The sequence below is a fragment of the Argentina silus genome (genome assembly GCF_951799395.1).
Source record: "Argentina silus genome assembly, chromosome: 6".
NCBI classification, from domain to species: Eukaryota; Metazoa; Chordata; class Actinopteri; order Argentiniformes; family Argentinidae; genus Argentina; species Argentina silus.
The window spans coordinates 16650936-16670672 of record NC_139660.1 but is presented as its reverse complement, the minus strand read 5'-3'; the positions used below and the strand labels follow the sequence as shown (position 1 = coordinate 16670672).

General features: G+C 45.8%; 1 protein-coding gene across 1 annotated transcript in view; it reads right to left on the bottom strand.

Moving 5' to 3' along the window:
- Window positions 1–1563: 1563 nt before the first annotated feature.
- Window positions 1564–19737, bottom strand: part of obscna (obscurin, cytoskeletal calmodulin and titin-interacting RhoGEF a) — a gene marked incomplete at its 5' end in the record, with an annotated part of 37774 nt that continues 19600 nt past the window's right edge. Inside the window, 40 exons of the mRNA XM_083672322.1 lie at window positions 1564–1771; window positions 2017–2166; window positions 2371–2467; window positions 2878–3101; window positions 3389–3628; window positions 3916–4021; window positions 4150–4317; window positions 4547–4669; window positions 4809–4937; window positions 5113–6889; window positions 7027–7104; window positions 7207–7252; window positions 7528–7680; window positions 7963–7989; window positions 8095–8267; window positions 8417–8494; window positions 8611–8671; window positions 8796–8996; window positions 9215–9302; window positions 9693–9861; window positions 10083–10195; window positions 10295–10440; window positions 10692–10800; window positions 12314–12443; window positions 12899–13028; window positions 13231–13333; window positions 13606–13773; window positions 13898–14011; window positions 14122–14299; window positions 14566–14724; window positions 14895–15059; window positions 15214–15321; window positions 15497–15656; window positions 15949–16122; window positions 16331–16413; window positions 16546–16746; window positions 16842–16951; window positions 17113–17207; window positions 17368–17446; window positions 17818–19737. The exon at window positions 17818–19737 is cut by the window's right edge and continues 36 nt beyond it. Of these exons, the coding sequence (XP_083528448.1) occupies window positions 1591–1771; window positions 2017–2166; window positions 2371–2467; window positions 2878–3101; window positions 3389–3628; window positions 3916–4021; window positions 4150–4317; window positions 4547–4669; window positions 4809–4937; window positions 5113–6889; window positions 7027–7104; window positions 7207–7252; window positions 7528–7680; window positions 7963–7989; window positions 8095–8267; window positions 8417–8494; window positions 8611–8671; window positions 8796–8996; window positions 9215–9302; window positions 9693–9861; window positions 10083–10195; window positions 10295–10440; window positions 10692–10800; window positions 12314–12443; window positions 12899–13028; window positions 13231–13333; window positions 13606–13773; window positions 13898–14011; window positions 14122–14299; window positions 14566–14724; window positions 14895–15059; window positions 15214–15321; window positions 15497–15656; window positions 15949–16122; window positions 16331–16413; window positions 16546–16746; window positions 16842–16951; window positions 17113–17207; window positions 17368–17446; window positions 17818–19737 (8714 nt within the window). The 3' untranslated portion in view covers window positions 1564–1590. The remainder of the gene's footprint in view (window positions 1772–2016; window positions 2167–2370; window positions 2468–2877; window positions 3102–3388; window positions 3629–3915; window positions 4022–4149; window positions 4318–4546; window positions 4670–4808; window positions 4938–5112; window positions 6890–7026; window positions 7105–7206; window positions 7253–7527; window positions 7681–7962; window positions 7990–8094; window positions 8268–8416; window positions 8495–8610; window positions 8672–8795; window positions 8997–9214; window positions 9303–9692; window positions 9862–10082; window positions 10196–10294; window positions 10441–10691; window positions 10801–12313; window positions 12444–12898; window positions 13029–13230; window positions 13334–13605; window positions 13774–13897; window positions 14012–14121; window positions 14300–14565; window positions 14725–14894; window positions 15060–15213; window positions 15322–15496; window positions 15657–15948; window positions 16123–16330; window positions 16414–16545; window positions 16747–16841; window positions 16952–17112; window positions 17208–17367; window positions 17447–17817) is intronic.

The window sequence follows — 19737 nt, the reverse complement described above, 5'->3', positions numbered from 1 at the left end:
TACTACTGTATGCAACTCAGAAGGAAAATAAGGTATTTGACTCATGGGGTGTTTTCTCCATCAATAAGGACACAACGTGAATGGGGCATGTGATAGGTACTGTATGTGTAGGGCAGTTAGTTATTGGTCAATGTCTAGATATCACTCCATCCTGGTACTTTTCGTGCCAACTGGTTTTACAGCCATGTAATCAAATATAAATCACTGCCAAAGCCACTAGACTTTTGTTTTGTCATTATAATGTGAGTTCAAACTTTACACATTAACTTGCCCTGCCCCAATGTACGTGTCACTTGTGCTGACACCATCTGTCACGCTACCTGTGAAACATGTAAAATAGTCAAACAAAAGTTGTGCATAAAACTGTGTCTTACAGTAGCTGTGCAATGTCAGACTTCACTGATTCAGTACTGAAAAATCAGCCTGTATTTTGAAGTCTCTATTCAAAATAGAATATGTATTGTATTGTTGAGTTTATTATTCTAAGTGAACAGTAGTTGTGGATTAAAATGTTAATGACTGGTGTAAGCACAATGCACACCATAAAAATATCACATAGAGGCAGTAACTCAGTGTCATTCTCAGATCATGCTGTATGTGTGGCAATTACAGTACCCATGCATCAGCAGGAATTAAAGCATTTGTGTGTCTTGTGGGTGTGTATTTGAATGTTTTTGTATGTAACTGAGCAAGATGAATACACAATATGTTAAACAAACTCACCATTCATATGCTGTTTAATATAACTTTCATTCAGTACATACATAGCCTTTCACATGGTACACATTGTACATGATACTCATGAAATCAAACAAATATTAAGTATACTCCTTAATTTACTAGTTACTGTATCGTAAATTGATTATTGTCCATTTCTTCATTTATACATTATTACAATAACACAGGAAACTTTGCAACAATGTTCACTCAAAAGATCTATTATCTAAAGATACAGTATAACTATAAGATCGATATCAAATATCTATCTACAGTATCTATAATCATATTGGAGGAGGACATTAGTACAGTATCCTCTCCTGCTATTCCCTTCGCTATTTTGAAACACCTAAGGCACATTAACCAAGAAGAGTCTCTGGCTCTGTAGCAAATGAGCAATAGAAATATTTTCAAGATTCACCAAAAAAGTCATCAACCTTATTCTGAATCGCTATGTACGCCACCATTTATATCTACACTACTTTGTATGGCAGGTGTTGCCAACACAAAATGGTGAGGAAGAAACTACTTTTCACACATACATATCATGTTTTCAAACTCATGCAACAATATGCGCATAATGTCTAACTAAACATTTTCCCTGATATCATGGCGCCATAGTTCAACTAAAGCCAAAATTCTAAACATTCAGATATACATATACGATATATGTATATGTAAACTTCTAAGTCAACACAACTTTGGCAGCCATTACATGATACAAATTTGATCAGTCTTCATTTTTACTTTACAGTTGTAAGACACATCCCATTTTTTTGTTATCAAATTATGGGCTAAGAGGAGATGTGTATGAGGATCGACTGTATATAAGATCTGATCCAGTTAGTTTGTATCTGCGGCCCTCTCTCTCCGTCACTGGAAGAGTGGGCCGTGCAGCTTGGTGCGAACCTGGTCTCGTTTCACCTCCCTCTCCTTGAGAAAGGCCTGGAGCTTGTCTGTGGAGAAGCACACGATGGAGTCTCTGTTTTTGGAGGGCGCCCGCTCGCCCCGCACCCACGGATTCTGGAGGCACTCAGCGGCTGTGGGTCTCCCCCTGAGGAAACGCATCACAGGAAATGCATCAGAGGAAACAAATCAATTGAAACTAAAAAGCTCTAAAATAGTTGATTATTCAGAATTGGAAAAACGATAACTTGAAAACTTCCAACTGTCTTATCAACTATGACTCAGGTTTGTGTTTTCTTGGTAGACTCTATTTATAGTGCTTTAACATATGGGGTTAAGCAGCATTAGCTGTTGTTCTGGATGACTCAGATGTGGACAGATGGACCCACTCACCAGGCCTTGTTGTTCATGGTATTCTTCATGATGTTGATGGCTCCCTCTGACAGACCGGGGTAACAGCGCCCAAACTGGATCTTCCCCTTCTTGATGTTTCTGTCCCTCTCCCAGTTGAGGTCTGAATGGAAGGGGTTATCTGCACTCAACCTAGAGGGGAAGAAAGGAGATACAAGGTCACTGATGGAGACAACACTGATGGATATGAAGGCAACAATAAATGTAAATCAATGCCTGTACAGTCAAACGGTCATTTACTTTATATCTAAAACAAGCACTGACACTACATTTAGAATAGTGCAATCATTGCAAAACAGCTGACCATGAAACCCACATTGGTCTTTCTGTACTTACATAATAAAAGCCAAAACTCCAATAGCCCAGATGTCGGTTTCAGGTCCAACTCCCTGTCCCTCCAGGATTTCCGGAGCTTTAGGAAGGACAATGTAAACTGACAAGACAGGTACACAAAGGACATTCTTCATAAAAAGAGTTTAGTTTACTGTACATTGGAAATGTCATATTTAAATATGAAATGTATGATATAAGTTATGTATCATGTATTAGAATGTTAGTTTTCTTCAAACAAACTTCAATATAAAATTAAATAAATTCATTACGAATATCAATGAAATAGTAAATTGAAGATAAAATGGACTCAAGTGTAGTATGGTAGCTAGGAAGAACTGAGAGTGAAGTGAAGTTAGCGAATTGTCCGTCCGTCCATCCTCCCTTGGTTGTACCTTTGCTGGTGGATTCTGATGAAGGCCATGACAGCCAGAATGTCAATGTTATTTTAAGCCAATAAAAGTACCAATTTCAAATCGAGTGAAAGTCACACCTCTTTATTTGGACACATACCTTTGTTCTCGGACAGCCCTTGGATGTGCTCAATGTTGAGCGTCTGTCCGGGGGTGAAGGACTGAGCGGAGCCCAGGTCCACGATCTTCAGAATGTTGCGGTCGGTCACCAGCATGTTGTCAGACTTGAGGTCCAGGTGGACGACACGGCGGCTGTGTAGGTAGTTCACAGCACTCAGGATCTGAGCCAGCAGCTCTGCCACGTGCATCTCCGCATACAAGTCTCTGTGTGGAGACAACCAGAGGAAGAGAGAAAGAAAGAGAGGGGGAGAGAGAGAGGGAGCACATTGGTGTGGACTTATGTGTAGTCTAAAACACTCTTTCTCCGACATATGGTTTTCACCAAATAAGATAGATTAACATTTATTTACATTACACATACTGTATAGTATGTATGCATCAACTACTTCACTGCTCTAATTTGACAATTACCATCAAAACCCCATTAAGTCAAAGCTGTAACAAACAGTACAGCAGTGACTAATTTGATGCTGTGTGCATATATGACCCACCTCTCAGCCAGGTTGTAGAGCAGCTCCCTTCCTGCACACAGCTCCTCTACGAGCACCAGGTAGCGGGGGGTGATGTAGGCCGTGTGCAGCTGCACCAGGTGTGGGTGATTGAGCCTCTTCAAAAGCTGGTACTCCCTCAGCACCAGCTGCCTCTGCTCCGGCCTGTAGGGGGTGATCTTGGCCGCCAACAGCTGCTGGCTCTGCTCGTCCTGGCACTGGGTCACCACGCTGAAACGCCCCCTTAAGAGAGACCATGGTGGGAGGTGGTCAGATTTTACATTCATATTTGAGTCATTAAGCAGACGCTCTTATCCAGAGTGACATATTGTACATTTGCCTAGTAAGTGGAACACAAACATTGCAAGTAAGTGAAATGCATGTACTGTGCACATTAGTGTACTCAGGTGTGTAGTAATGAAATCAGATGTATGGTAGAGTCGAGAAACGGTTGCACAGCCCAAAAGAGCTATGATTATTTGCAAAGAGAAAGCTGGAACTTTCCTAACCCAGCGGTGACAGTCAAGTACCTGTTAATCTCTGAGAGGAAGCTGTAGGTCTTGTGGGTAGGCGGCTTTCCTGAACCATCAGCTTTCGACCCTGGGGACTCGGTCTGGATGAGAGGAATGTGAATCTCTGCAGAACAGAGGAGACTTGTTATGTCTGGCCAGTTACACATCAAATAACTTTTAAGTTTCATTGATAAACACTATAAATACAAACACTACTTGGAGCCAAAGACACAATCTTTATAATTTCCCTGCCTTCAGGATGGGTTGCCATTACAACAGGGGTTGACGGGTCACTGAAAGGTCCTGCCCCTGTCTTGGTGATGCAGCCCACCCTGAACACGTATCCTGCTCCTCTGGGCAAGTCCTTCACCACATAGCAGCTGTCCGTCTCCTCCTCTGACAGCAATCTCCACTCCCCACCTGTGGTAGAACAAGGCATAGGGATTACTGTACAGTTTGTATAGTATTTAACACATCTCTCTTTGTCAAACTAATCCATAAAACTTTTGCAACAGATGAAGTTCCAAACCTGGTAATTCAGTCCAACTTCATATTTGCTGAAAAGCTGTGTATGTGTGTGTGTGTGTGTGTGTGTGTGTGTGTGTGTGTGTGTGTGTGTGTGATCTTTCAGTTGTACAGTATTTCTTACCGTCTGTGCTGTACTGTACACAGTAGACCACTGGGTCGCTGGACGGCATTGGTCTCCACACCAGCAGAACTCCACCTCCATCCAAATGGTTTACATCAGGCCTGGTGGGGCGAATAGGCAGCTCTGGAGAGAGAAAGAGACAACCATAGAGAGATACTCTACAGTATACACAGATACACAATTACACTGGTAGAGAAACAATAAAGGTCTCTCTCCTACTTGAAGTGGGCATCAATGCATAATAGTGCAGTCCACACTGTACCTTTGCTCTTCTTGAATCCAGGTATTTTGAATTTTGAGAAAAGATTGGAGGCCTTCTTTTTAGGGCTTTCCAGGCCAGGGCTTGGTTCTTTATTAGATAGGACAGGAGATGATCCCTTTACAATCTGCCCTGTAGGCGCAAAAGACAAACATTACACAGCAAACACCAAGTGTGAAGATTTATATTGACGAGCTCATTGAAGCACTAATACTATACCATGCTGCATTGAATGCCTCCAAATTGCCCACTTAAATGTGTTTCAAATAGATCAGAGAGAGAGTGGACAGAGTGGACAGAAGCTCACCTCCCTTTTTCAAGTCCTCCTTACTGGAGGATCTAGTGAATAGCTTGGTGAGACTGGAAGCGGATGCCCTCATCTTCTTCCTGAGAGACATGGTGGGGGTTTTAGGTTGCATGAACTCCCCCAGTGTGGGTCCCATCTCTGAGCCCTCCAGCTGGGAGTAGGATTGGCCCGTCCAGGACTGCCTGCGGAAGATCTTCATGAGCCCAATCTTGGGGGACTTCCCTGTGGGCGGCTTGGCCTCGAGGGCTGGGGCGGACGCGTGCCTCTGGAGTACCCCCTCTTTGATGTCGCTGGCCCTCGGGGGCCTCTCTGGGGCACGGAAGGAGAGATTGGGACTGGGTTTCACCGGAAGGACCTTCCTCTCCAGCGAACCATTGTTTCTGGTGGTCGAGTACTGGTTGGGGTGTGTGGTTGTCCTCTGTGGGATCTGCAGAAGGCCACGCCTGTGTATGGGTTCCTGATCAGTGTCCTCAGCCTCTGAGCCCTGCTGGAAGGAGCAGGGGGACGGAGAGATCAGGGGCTCCTCCTGGTCGTCATACTCATCCCCTTCCCCATGTCTGTATGTGCCAACAAGGCGGCCGTGGCTCAGCTCCTCAAAGGAGCCCAGTCTGCTGGAGGCCTCAGAGCCCTGCTCCAGGACCAAGGACTCAGACAGGGAGTACTGGGAGCCAGCCAGGTTCTCCCCCTCCTCCCCCCTTCCCTGCTCTGCCCTGGTGAACATCCTTTCAGCCCAGCGGGGATCCGCGCCAGCAGGTGGAAATGTCTCCCTTATCCTCCCCTGAATGGGAGCAACTGAACCTCTTCTCTCTCTGACTACAGCAGGTTGGGGAGAACTCCTTGGAGGAACATCCAAGGTATTCTCTGCCTCATCGTCAGTGAAATCCTCTTTAAGACTCAAAGCGGCCTCTTCGTCACCTGGTTCTCTGCGCTTAGCTGACCCTGGTGAGCGTCTGGAGTACTCGTCTAGTGACCTACTCCTCCTCTGCGGGGGTGCGTTGGGGTGGGAGAGGCCGACCCCACTGTCGAAAGAGCAGGACTTGAGCATGGGCGCCTGTAATGACCCCCGTCTCTGCCCACGGTTGGTCTCTGCCTCGTCCTCCACATACTCGATAAGGGGCTCGTTGAGGCGGCTGGAGTGGCTGCTACGGAGCGGCTTGCGACCCCTCTCCTGTTTCTTGGCCTGGAACTTGTCCCTGAGGGTCATGTGGCGTGCGGACATAGGCGAGAGCTGCTGGGAGCTGCTGTAGAAGGTGCTGCGGATCAGGCTGCCCCTGGGGATGCGGCCCCCCTCGCTCCCGGAGCCCTCGTCCCCTTCGGAGAGGTACAAAGATGGGCTGCTGTCCCTGCTGACCCTACGCTCCCTCTGGGGGGTCTGCTGCCGTGAGACATCTGACTCTACGGACTGCCTGCTCACACTCCTCTCTAACACACTCCTCCGTCCTCCCATCTCCCCCTCCTCCTCCTCCCCCATCGTCCCCTCCTCCTCCTCTTCCTCCAATCGGAGTGTGTCGAAGGGTTCTGGGATCCTGGCTCTTTCCATGAAGGTGTCGTAGTCTTCCTCCTCCTCGTCTTCCTCCACCTCGGTGGCGCTGCAGTGCTGGAAAGTGTCCCAGGAATCAGCCTCGTCGTACTCGGAGGAGGAACCGCTGCTCGGGGAGGTGCTACTGGGCTCGTGGGGGTCCCGGGGGGCGGTAACCGATGTTTCACGTGGAGGAGCATCCAGCAGCTCAGGGATGGGCCTCAGGGTCAACACAGAGCCCAGGCAGGTCAGAGAACGCTGGGGGGAGAGAGAGGAGAGAGACTGGTTCGAGAGAGCTGGGGAGATAATCACCTATTGCTGTACAATTCATCTACATGGTGAGTGAGATTCTCAAATTACATAGAGTATTGCAAAAGGGATTAGGCCTACTGTACCTGCCATTTCCTCCTTGAGATAAAGACTTTCAGATTCCTTGTATTGATGTAATCAGTCTCATCCTCTTCATGCTCACTCTGACAACATAATGAAACAGTGTGCATCATACATGATGAGTCTTTTTACCCTACTGAGCATGAGTAAAAACAATGGGACCAATGATATACAATACACCTTACCTGAAACCATTCATGGCACAGACACTCATAGGCACTTGGTCGCTTCCTGAGGAGAGCAGAGGGTCTCATAATCATATTTATCTTACCATTTAGTTTAATAAAATTATTCACAACAAATCTGTTACTTTGACAACTATACCATTACACTCAGCTAGGCTAGATCTTCTATTCACTATGAAGAAGTGAGTGTTAGACACTGTCTATTCAAATGTGACACACAGGGCCAGTTTCCCGGAACTCTCAATTGAAAGTGTGTTTTAGTCCAGGACTAGACTTAATTTGTGTCTGGGAAACTGCCTCACAATGTATTGGGTTTCTTACTCTGGGTCTGGTTTCAGGACCATGTGGAGGAGGTCCTGGGCCTGCCTGCTCCTGTAGGTGACATCAGGGGCGTCCCAGTTCAGCGTCCCCTCCCCCACCCTCAGCAGGGTGGCGCGGTCCGTCTCCCCAACAAACGGACAACGGCACATCAGACTGTTAGGATACAGCATAGCGTAAATAATCAATAGGACTGTTCTCTGTGATACAGAAATTACCAAGTATTACACCATTTATTACAAATAACATAAAAACATTCATATCACCAGGGGAAGCTGGTGGAGACAGAAATCAGAGGACAGGCTCATGCATGGAATGGAATGAGGAATGGTATCAAACATGTGTTCTACCTCCACCAGCCTCCACTGCATATGACATATGACAGTATGTCTCACTCACAAACTTCTCTGTTCCAAATTAGAATTACCGCATACTCACCATAGATAGGCCAAAACACCAACAGACCTGACAAAGAAAAGATAAACATTTCTATTATGATCAATCATCATATTTTCCCTTAATATGAAATCCATACCACACAGTGCTAAAACAGACTGTGACACAGCTCACCAGACATCAGTGGCTGAAGTGACAGGCTCTTGGTGTACGATCTCAGGAGCCACAAACTCCGGTGTGCCAAACTTGCTGTACTGGTGTCTGGAAGAGTCCATCTCCTGACAGAAGCCAAAGTCACAGACTTTGATCTCATCTTTGGGTGGGAACACCATTAGGATATTGTCCGGCTGTTTGAATCAAACATTTAGATACAGGTAAGCAATGTATTGAAATCCAAAAACTCTCTGAACTGTTAAGATAAAAACATTACAATAGGTTGAATGTTTAAATCGATTTCAACAATGTTTTCAATTCATTGTGACGAAGGAGAGCTTACTTTGATATCCAGATGAAGGATGTTCATGCTGTGAATGTGACCAACAGCCTCCAATATTTGCTGAATATACATGCAGACCTGATGATGAAAATACAGAACATTACTATTACTAAATACTATGAAGACAATCATCATTTCATTACTAATATACAACAGACCAGTGAGTTGAATAACTTGGGTCCTTAAAGTTTCACCTCTCTCTCACTGACTGATCCCTTCAGCAGCAAATGGTCAAGAAGGCTATAAGAGGAGCAGCTAGGAACAGAGTTAAAGATGTTTTTGTTTAATACATCATATTGGTCAAGCACTGTATCACATCATTATCATGTGTGTATGAGAGAAAGGCAGTGCATATTATAACTATTGTGGAGAAGGATACACTTCAGTGACCAAGACCAAGGTGCGGCGCGTGCAGAAGAAATCCAGCAGACAGGCCACTCTGGGGTGGGCCAGGCGGGAGAGCAGGTCCCTCTCCTGGAAGGCTCTGGTCCTCACACTGCTCCTCAGGGGCAGGAACTTGGCAGCAAAGACCTCTCCGGTCCTCCTGTGGGTGACTCGCTTCACCACCCCAAAAGTACCCCTACAGGCACAGGGAGAGGATGGATGACAATGAGGCTCGTTCATATAATGTACAGCACACTGCAGGCTGTGGCCTATCACTCTAAAGTGGTTTCCTTTGCTTGTTTCCTTTAGTTAATGTGGAAGGAAAGGATTTACAGTTAATGAGAACCTTGCCTCCAGAGTTTCATATTAACAGCACTGCATAGTAAAATAGTTGAGTCAAGATAGTGTGTTTACCTTCCTATTTCCTCATGGACATCATACACAGAGAACAGCTTCCTCCTCTTCCCCAACTCCACCTCCCTCTCCTGTGAATCTAGTGGACCTAAAGATGACCATGACCACAAAGTCACAGACAGTTAGCCAGAGCTAACGTCAGTGCCTTAATGTTGGTTTCAGATTGGATGCTCTTCTTTTAGATACAGTAGTTAGAACAAAATCTTACATAGGTTTCACTGGTGGGCTCTATACTTGTCCTGTCCTGTATGCCATCAGCCAGTTTAGTGATCGTTACATACAGTACAGGGCATTGACATATCCAGCATGGGAGGCTGGTGGAGGTAGAAATCGGAGGACAGGCTCATTGTAATGCATGGAATGGAATGAGGAATGGTATCCGATTTCTACCTTCACCGGCCTCCACTGATACCCTGCTAGTTCAAACTCAAAAAGAGCAGAAGTGTAGTCAAAGGTGTTATTAGTATTGAGGTCTCACCTTCCTCCACTGTGAGCTGGGCCTGGCAGGAGGCGTGTCCTGAGTCGTTGTAGGCAAAGCAGGTGTAGATGCCAGTATCCTGGCTCTCCGGGCACAGCACTGTCAGGGAGCAGCGGGCACCATGCTGCACCAGCTCCACGTGCTCATTGACCGGCAGCTCCTCCCCATCCTCCAATCACATGAGACCAAGTCACAGACACATAAATACTACAAAAATATACTATAAACATATACATACATATTAAATATATATTATAAATACTATAGTATGTACTACAGCAATGGAGAGGTATACAAAAGCAGCAAGGCGGGAAATGCAATCCATCAACATATAGCTCTGTTGTTAAATGGGTATATATTGGGGCTGAGGGTGTGTAAAGCACCCCCTACCTTGTACCACTGAATCTCAGGTGTGGGCCGCCCTGTGATGATGGCAGTGAAGGTAGCTGATTGGCCAGGCTCCACACACAGGTCCTCAGTGGGCACCTGGATGGAGGGAGGAGCTGGAGAAGCAGGAAGTGAAGTCATTCAGTGAGATCACTCATATTCTATAAAGTGGTAGCCTCCAAATAGCCTCCAAATAGAATGTGAGTATGGTCTACCTTCTGGTATTTCTTGTATAGGTACTGTGACATATGGTTCCTCCTTGTCCTCAATGGGAGCTTGAGGCTCCTCCACTGTCTCCATGTGAGACTGCTCCACATGTTCTGTGGCAGTGGGGCCTGTACCCTCTGGACTGCCCTCAGCTCTGCAGAGATAGGAGGTGTCAAGTTATCAAGGTGTTTTATACAGCACATACAATGTTATGTTAAGTGTTAACTGTAGCTGTACCAGGTCTTAACACTCTAGAAATGTAATACACTATTATATGATACTTAATTAATTGAGTTTTGGATATGTGGTACATGTTGTACTATGTACTGTATATAGTAGACTGTACAGTGATAGAGTACAGTGGATAAATCACAGGGTTGATAGTACATGTAGGTGTGTGCTCACAGTTGGGGGTACCCAGGCTGAAAGAGTATTTTACAGATGGAGGTGGGGCTGAACTCTGTCTGCAGCCATTTCTTCACCAGAGATGTGGACCAGCCCTCTGAGTCTGCATCTGGAAGAATCATACAGTACCACTCACACACTGAATCTAACTAATATGTACCTCTATTATTCATTATTGTTACTGGTTTGGGGTTAATCTTATCTTTATATTTTTCTTTATAGTTTCAATTGCTGGCCTTAATATAGTTTAAAGTCTATTATTTTCATTTGAAGTCATTCTTATTCACTAATCTTAAAAGCTTATACAGCCTTAAAAGCTTATACAACAAGAAAGTACAGTTCTCTTACCTTGCGAGACAAGGAACAGAAACAGTGCATGTCTTACCTTACCTCCAGACTTGACAGAAACCTCACAGTTTGTAACTCATCACATGAATAGGGCATGGATGGACAGGACACCTGCCCTCACGCCCCGGAGCGGGGGAGCGGGGGAGGGGGGAGGGGCATAGAGCACCCCTGAGGTCCAGCACATGACCATCTCGTATGGGAGGGAGTGAAGAGTTAGCTGGGCATGCATTGGAGAAAGGAGGAGGACTCCACCACATGCACTGGGTGGTTCCACGATACAGTGACTATGATGAGACTTACAATACAATGGAGAGGGTTCTGTGTGGAACGTCCTGCTCAGAGGAGGTGAGATGGAGAGCAGGATTGTTAAAGAAAATGGATGGGCTCACATGATCAAATGGTGTCCAAAAGTCCAAAGGAAAACTAGATCTAGGTCTTAACTACTGAACCCTCTGAAAACTGAACCTCTTGGAGGAAAGTGATTGCTACTGTAGGTTAGACATGGGAGAGCATACAGTAATTCCTGAGATGCATCTACTGCACTATCAAAGCATATGCCTAGAAATGGCGTAAATCCATATTTTCTCTGAGCAGTAATAATGGGTTTGGTTTAGTAAGTTTGCATATATAGATAGAGTATATGGACATGGATATAGACATATAGAGTTTACAGCTGTTAAGTAATTAATCAACTCTCCAGGTCCTGATATTGCCCCTATATGAACTATACAACTATTTCTATTCCTGTCCTGTTTAGTAAAGCTTTTGGACACCATGATCAATCAAATGGAGGAGAATGCCTGAGTCCAATCTCATTCAGGTCTGGAAATTGGAAACATGATGAGAAAAACACAAGCAAAAACATCCAATACGTAAACTGTATCAGTGTCTTTCATGATTATACATATATGTAGAGAACGGATATGAGGTCTACGTTGATGGCTACTGTAGGTGACTGGTAGTGTTTCGGGTTGGAGGGTTTGTGTTTGGAGTGGAATGGGAGGAAATGGCAATCTGCAAATGAACCAACTGATACTGAACTACAACATGACATAATGGTAATGATTGAAGGTGAAACAAATGTAGAGTGAGGTAAAGTGAGGTTGAGTTGAGTAAAGTAGAGTAAAGTGAAGTAGAGTGAAGTGAAGTGATGTGAAGTGATTTGAGGAATGACCATGGCATGTGCTGCTTCCCTAATCCCTCCTCAATAAACCCTGAGCTTCTGGTGTCCAGAGTAGAATCGCTAGCTCCCTTACTCTGAGGTGGATATTTACCTTCATTGGCTCGGACTCTCCTACCTTTGGTGGAGATGACCTGTGGTTGGTCAGGCTCACTGCCTGTCACTGGTAAGAAGGCGGGGCACAGATCCGCTTTACACTTGACACTGCCCAGCTGGTTCCACAGCTGAAACACAGCAGGGTTTCACACTGAATAATGTCTTTACTTGACTGTGGTACCAGTGCATAAAGAGCTACTAGGATAAGGCCAAATGGTCAGAAGAAAATGTGTCAATTTGATGACAGGAGGCGGTCTACTGTATGTGAATGTGTATTAGTAAATATAATAATAATAATAATAATAATAGTAACAATAATAATAATAATAATTATTATTATTATTATTATGTATTACATTTATAAAGCGCTTTTCATTATAGGAGAATAATATGAGTGCATAAAATAAAAGATAAAATAGAAAAAGTAGACAATATTTCACTTTTTCCTATCTGTATCTTTAAGAGAGTACACATGATTGGATGTGCATATGGGTTTTGTCAGGGTGTGTTTTTTAGCTCTACCTCAGGGATCATGTAGTATCACTTGTATGAGAGGGAGTTTCATACACGTACAGCACCATACCTCACACTCGTACAGGCCGAGGTCTGTCTCTCCAGGGTTGTTGATGGTCAGTGTCAGGATCCCACTGCGGGCATCACTCTGTACCTGGTACTTCCTTTGGTCTGTCAGCTGTCTGCCCTCCTTAAACCACCTACCCAACACATGCCCCGGGGGACACAGGGGTACATCCCAATGGGAATCTTCAGTATTGTAACTAACATGGTATACTGTATGATTGGAAGATAGTCCCTGAATATAGTTTGAGTACAGTGTAAATCCACAGAAGTTAATAATCACAATAAATAGTTTTTGTAAAGTGCTTTTCATATGAACACATCTCAAGTTTCCCATACCTGATTCGTGGTAAAGGAGTAGTGTGTGTGGAGCAGGTAAACTGGACGTCCTCACGCTCCAACAGACACACACTCTGCAGCCGTGTCACAAATCTGGGAGGGGCTGCAGAATGGGGAAAGTGTTCACAGTAGATTATATAAAGACTACAGAGATCAGTAATATGTGCAGCATTACGTATATGTCACAATGTACAATATAACCCCCGGTTAACTGAGGCAGCTTGGTTTGCTACCTGTGTGAGTGTGTGTTTTTTTCCTTCATACAAGAGTTCTTTTAACCCTGCACCCGAAGAATTGTGTAAGGTAGAATCGAGCATGCCATTCCCAAACTTATTTGCTACCTGTATGCCAGTGCTGAGTTACTGTATGACTCACCGTCCACCACTATCGTGGCCAGTGTGCTGGCGTTGCCCGTAGAGCTGGCAGCGTAACACACGTACTGCCCAGAGTCCTCTGGTGCCACCCCGTCCAGGATAAGACAGCAGGTGCCGGCCCGGTCCGCAGTGATAATGAGGTGGGGGTCATCCTCCAGGGCAAGACCATCTGAGGAAGTGATGTCAGATCGCATGATGAGAGATTCTGTACTATGGCTTCCTGCTCTAGTTATAGCCAAAGCAGTGTGAGTGTATGTTACAGTAGGTTTTCAAAGTATTCACAGCTCTTTGACCTTTGAACCAGCTGACCACTGGTTTGGGTGTTCCTGTGACTTTGCAGGTCAGCTTGATTGTCTGTCCGATCTTTGTGGTGCAGTCGGCCAGGAGCACTTTAAACTCTGGTGGAACTGTACACACACACACACACACACACACACAAACACGCATGAGGACCGAAACATTGGGCATGAGACCAGACTAAAAACACAGCGCTAACAGAGGACAGATTAGGACTCACTGCAGATGGGCAGATTAGCGCACTGCTGCAGCTCTCTCAGGTCCTTCAGCCAGGACAGCTTGAGAAGGGCAGAGCGGCCCTGCAGCGTATACCTCCTCACTGAGCCTCTGTGCTCATGCCACAGCCCCCAGGACTTCTCATCTCCACCCACTGTCTCCTTCACCTCTACGTCACTCAGCTGGAGAGGGAGAGGGCAGGGTTAGGGGCGGGGGCGGGGGGGGGGCGGGGACTACATCTGACACAGCAGTAGAGGGACAGGAGAGGGGCTACACAGGCATCCTACACAGTTTAAAGGATATAAATGACACTTACTATCTTCACCTTTTGTGTTAATCTCCTGTAATATGTCTAGATAGTGTCTAATAGCCCACAAAGCATTGTTTTGGATTCTTCATCTTGGATGGTGACAGCGACTGGAGACTAGAGGTGAGTACTAGGCATTACCTTCATCTTGTTCTTGAAGGAGTAGGTGTCAGTGTTCATGCTGGGGTCCCTCTTAGGCTTACACAGAATGACACAGTCCCTGAAGAGGAACACCTGCCTCTGGTGCCCCCTTGAGGACGTTTTAATCTCTGGGGATTCCTCCCACACAGTGAAAAGGCCCTATGAGGAAAAACTACATGTTAGAAAACCTGACATGATTCATTCCATTTACAGGACCACCTCGAAAATGAGGCAGTGCACCTCAATGGGTTTTTATCATGGTAATATTGCTGTAGTTTAATTAAATTCAAGATGATACATTATTCCACCACAGGCATCAACACAGTTACCTGTCGGAGGGGCTCCCCCAGGGCAGTGAGGGGGGCTGGGTAGTTTTCTATCAGAGAGACCTGGTGTATGTTGTCAGAGCGCCAGGGCAGACAGGACACCATGGAGAAGGCATCCTCCAGCAGACGACAACTCTTCCCACTCTTAGCCTTGTTCTTGATCAGCTCCTGTACACACACGCACGCACACATGCACACACACACGCACAGACACGTGCACACACAAACACACACAGGGATGACTGAGGACTTTAAACATGTGTCTCTTTAAATGGTTTCACAATAATCATCTGTTGTTAGATGAAGTGTATCTTTCACTGACCTTGAGCAGGGCCTGGTAGGTCTGAATCCTCTCCACCGGCCTCTGCAAGAAGGTGATGACATCCAGGGTTGAGCTTTCAGGGTTGTCCGCTTCTGTCTCTTTGTTGTCCTGAAAACATTTATGTTAAGTGTTGCAATTTGATGTCAGTGCTGTCTTGTAACACAAAGGTCATATATATTAAAGCAAAAATGTTTGAATAGGAACATGTGTGACTCTCTAATATTTTTGGACATGTAGTATAATAAAGGGTAGGGGTTTTTTTTGTCTGACTATTTTGACATACCTTGAAGTATTGCTGAATAGTCTTGTCAGTGAGGCAGGCCTCTGCTTGGGTCTGACCCAGCATGTACTGCAGATACTTCTCAAAGTCATCAGAGTGTTTGGTTAGGTGCATGGCTACCTCATCGTCTGTGGTGCACACACTCAGACTGGGCAGGATTGACCTGCATAGGGAGGGAGGGAGGGAGAGAGGGAGGGAGGAAGGGAGGGAAGTAGGTAAGGAGGGAGGTAGAGAGAATAAGGACAGGATCTTTATCTAAACCTTTCATCTGAGTTTAGTGTAGATAACCATAACTAAACAAAAACACTTTGTTTATGTGGTTATATTTAAGTCAATGATATGCCATCATGTTTTTATTGTAAAGCACATTGTGCTATTATTGTATAACACAAGTGCTATAGGTAAAAATATTAAAAGTTGGATTTGATTTGAAAAGGGCACCCTGTCTGTCTCACTTCTCATGTAAAGCCATGATGTCCTTGATGTTGCGGAAGATGGTTTCTTTTTGATTGATGATGTTGGCGGGGACATGGGAGCTGGTCTCCATCTGACATAGGTGGTGAGATGTGAAGTCCTTCATCTCCTTCACAAACTCCTCCTCCCCATCGATCAGCCCCTGGATCAATTGGCTGAAGACAGAGGGCATTTTCATATGGAGTCAATATACTGTTGAGTATTTATTAATCAACTATATTACTCAAAACACATTTAACACTCACTGGTCAATGAAGTGGACAGATGGGTTTGGGATTTTTCTTCCACTGAGCTTTTGGTACTGAGCTTTTGGTTTACCCTACGGTAATATCAAATTACTGACTGCTACTCTAAATTACTCACCTTAGTGTCCTCCTGTACTCCTCTCCTGTAGACCCTGTTCCATCCAGCTCCGGTACAGCTGCCCTCACTGGTGGGAAAGTCTCCTATACAAAAACAGAGAAATTAAGCTGTAATAAATGCATGGTCAAAGGTTCACATGACCTCTCTGACTCTTCAGAATACATCTACTGTATATAACTCTACTATTACTGTCTATTCTCTGTATGCCACCATACCTTCCTCTTCTTCTCCAGGTAAGCAGGGGAGACCCATCCTTGGCGGGAGGGGGTGTTCTTGGTGGGCTTGGTACGGACCAGCCACCTATCAGGGTGAACCGAGTCCAGAACCTCCACATACTGTCCCTCCTTCAGCACCAGGCTCTCCTTGTTTCCACCTGCAGGGCTGCAGTTGGCTCTGGCCACGTAGATATCAAATGTCTAGAGAACAAAAGGTTGGTGAAGTGAGGAACAGATACAAAAGAGTACTTGATGAGAAGAGCTGCTGCCCAAAATATGTTGAGACTATAAAGTACCTCTCGTCTGTCCTCATCTCCGTCTGACTCGGAGGCGGAGCCTGGAGCAGCTGCAGGTGTGTGGGCATGATGTTTTGGGGATGGAGTCCTGAACTTGGCATCAGTAGCCGCTAGGGTATTCAGAAGAGGTGAAAGAAGGGAGGAGGTGAGAGAGGGGCCAACAAACCAGGCAAAATGGCATACAATAGAGCATGCAAAATATCACCACTGCCAAAAATTCTGAAAAAAGAGCATATTGAGTGATCCAATGATCCAACAGAGCCTGACTTACCTTTGACCTTCAAATGCCTCTTTGGTGGTTGAGGGGGACCTTTCTGTTCCTTATCTTCTTTGTGGGGCAACTGGTCCTGTGATTTTGTAACTTCCCTGTGGAAACTTTTTTTATATATCAAAACAATGATGCCATTTTATCTTAGAAAGGGGCAATGTAAGTCATAGAGCTAGTTGTTCAGCTTGTCATCACAATAGGTGCTCTATAAATAAAGTTTGATTTAGGATTTGAGTGCATTCTGTTAAGCAGTCTTACCTGGGTGGGAGGTCTTTGGGGCTGATGTCAACAGGTTCTATGATATCTGGAGCTGTGTCATAGTCAGAGGGGCTGGACACTTGAGAGAAAAAAAGGATTAAAAAATGAATACATGTTTTTCTCATCATACTGTAAATTTAAAGGGGAGCTACAGTACCATGGCAGACGATTATCATTATATTACAGGTCTACTGTAGCACAGTCATAGAAAAGGCAGACACAAATACTGCAAATGACCCACAGTACACAGTACTGATGACATCCATGGCATTAGCCTAGCTTCAAATCTGTATGTGCCAAGTTCTAAGACAACCAATGTTGTATGCGAATATCAAAACAACAGTATTCATCAGTATTCAGTATCCTCAGGTGTTATGAGGTTAAAGCATAGTACAGATCTGGAGCCAGGTTACCTTGACATAACTGTTACTTCACCATGCATTGACTTACTGGAGCTGACCGCGACGAGCGAGACCCTTCTCCTCTCCTGCAGAGTCATGTGGGAGTCCTCCTCCGTCAGGTTGTAGGCCTGCCACAGAGAGATGCCCTCGCTCTCCACAGAAACCACAGTCTCGTTCCCAGAGGTGGACACCTGGGTCTCTGTCTGAGGTTGTACTTGGGCTGGCTGCAGAGGGGTGATGAAGGCCAGGGCAGGGTGGACAGGCTTCTGGGTGGTAGGAGGTGGTTGAGTCACCGTCACATTCCCATTATACGAGGTCACACCAAACTTGTTGACCACCTCACATGTGTAGACACCAGCGTCCTCAGCGGTCACGTTGGAGATGGCCAGTGTGCAGGAGCCGTCGTCTGAGGTCAAGATGCGGTGGCATTTGCCTCCCGTTATCAGCTCGCCATCCTTCAGCCAGCGCACCGCGTTGGGCTTCCCCTCTGCAACACATTCTAGACGGATGGTTCCGTTGATACTAGCATTCTGGTTCCCGAACACCTGCTTGAAGACGGGCCGCATGTCTTTGCGCGTCTTGTAGCCTTTGAAGGCGGCCTGGATCTTTATGGCAGCTTCCAGCATCTCCGGTTCATCCTCCACACTGATGTCCACATCCGGGGTAGTCTCCTGGGCTTTCTGTGTTTCCTGGAGCCCCTTGAAAAGAGTGAGGGTGGGGGTCTGAGCTGGATGTCCGGCAGCGGGGACTGCAGGCTCACCACTCTTCTGGGTCACAGTTACCTGAATGGGGCCTTCCGAAAAGTATTCATCCTCTGAGATATAGAGTAGGTTGGCATCCTCCTGAGCCTTTTGGGGTTTCTCCTGTTCCTTCACCATAGGCCTGAATGGCTGTTTTTCAGACTGGTTTACCTGAGTCTCGTTCACCATAGACTTCACAAGCAGTTTTTCCTGAGTTTCCTTCCCTATAGATCTCCTTGGCGGTCTCACTGGCTCTTTCTCTCCTTGGTCTACCCCAGTCTCCTTCACAATAGGCTTCAATTGCTGTGTCTCCTCAATCTGATTCACCAAAGGTCTCACTGGCTGTTTCTTTAGCAGTTCTACTTCAGTCTCCTTCACCATAGACTTTGCTGGCTGTTTCACCCTCTGGTCTACCCCAGCATCCTTCAATGGCTGTTTCTCTCCAGTATCCTTCATCAAAGACTTCACTGGCTGTTTCTGCTCAGTTTCCTGTACAATAGACCTCCTTCTTGGTGGTTTCACTGGCTCTTTCTCACTCTGGTCTATGTCAGTCTCATTTACCACAGACATTACTGGCTGTTTCTCTTCAGGCACCTTCCCAACAGGCCTCACTGGTGGTTTTACTGGCTGTTTCTCCCTTTGATCTACTTCATTCTCCTTCACCATAGACCTTGCTGTCTGTTTCTCCCTCTGGTCTACCTCAGGCTCCTTCAATGGCTGTTTCTCCTCAGTTTTCCTCACCACAGATTTAAATGTCTGTTTTTCCTCAGTCTCCTGCACTATAGACCTCCTTCTAGGCGGTATCACTGGCTGTTTCTCCTCAGTCTCTTGGCCAATAGGCCTCACTGGTGGTTTCTCTCTCTGGTCAACCCCAGTCCCCTTCACCATAGACTTTACTGCATGTTTCTCTTCAGTATCCTTCAGCATAGACCTAGCTGGCTGTTTAACTGGCTGTTTTTCCCTCGTATCTACTCCAGTCTCCTTCACCATAGACTTCACTGCCTGTTTCTCCTCAGTCTCCTTCCCCTGAGACCTAGATGGCTGTTTAACTGACAGTTTAGCCCTCTGGTCCACCACAGTCTCCTCCTTCTCCTCAGGCAACTCCAAGTCTTCCTCTGACTCTACGATTGGCGCCCGTTTCTTTGGCTCTGGAGGTCCAGCTTGGGCCTTTTCTGGGGCGGGACTGGAAGTGGGAGAGGAAGCCCTCAAATTTGTGCGAGCCATGGTCT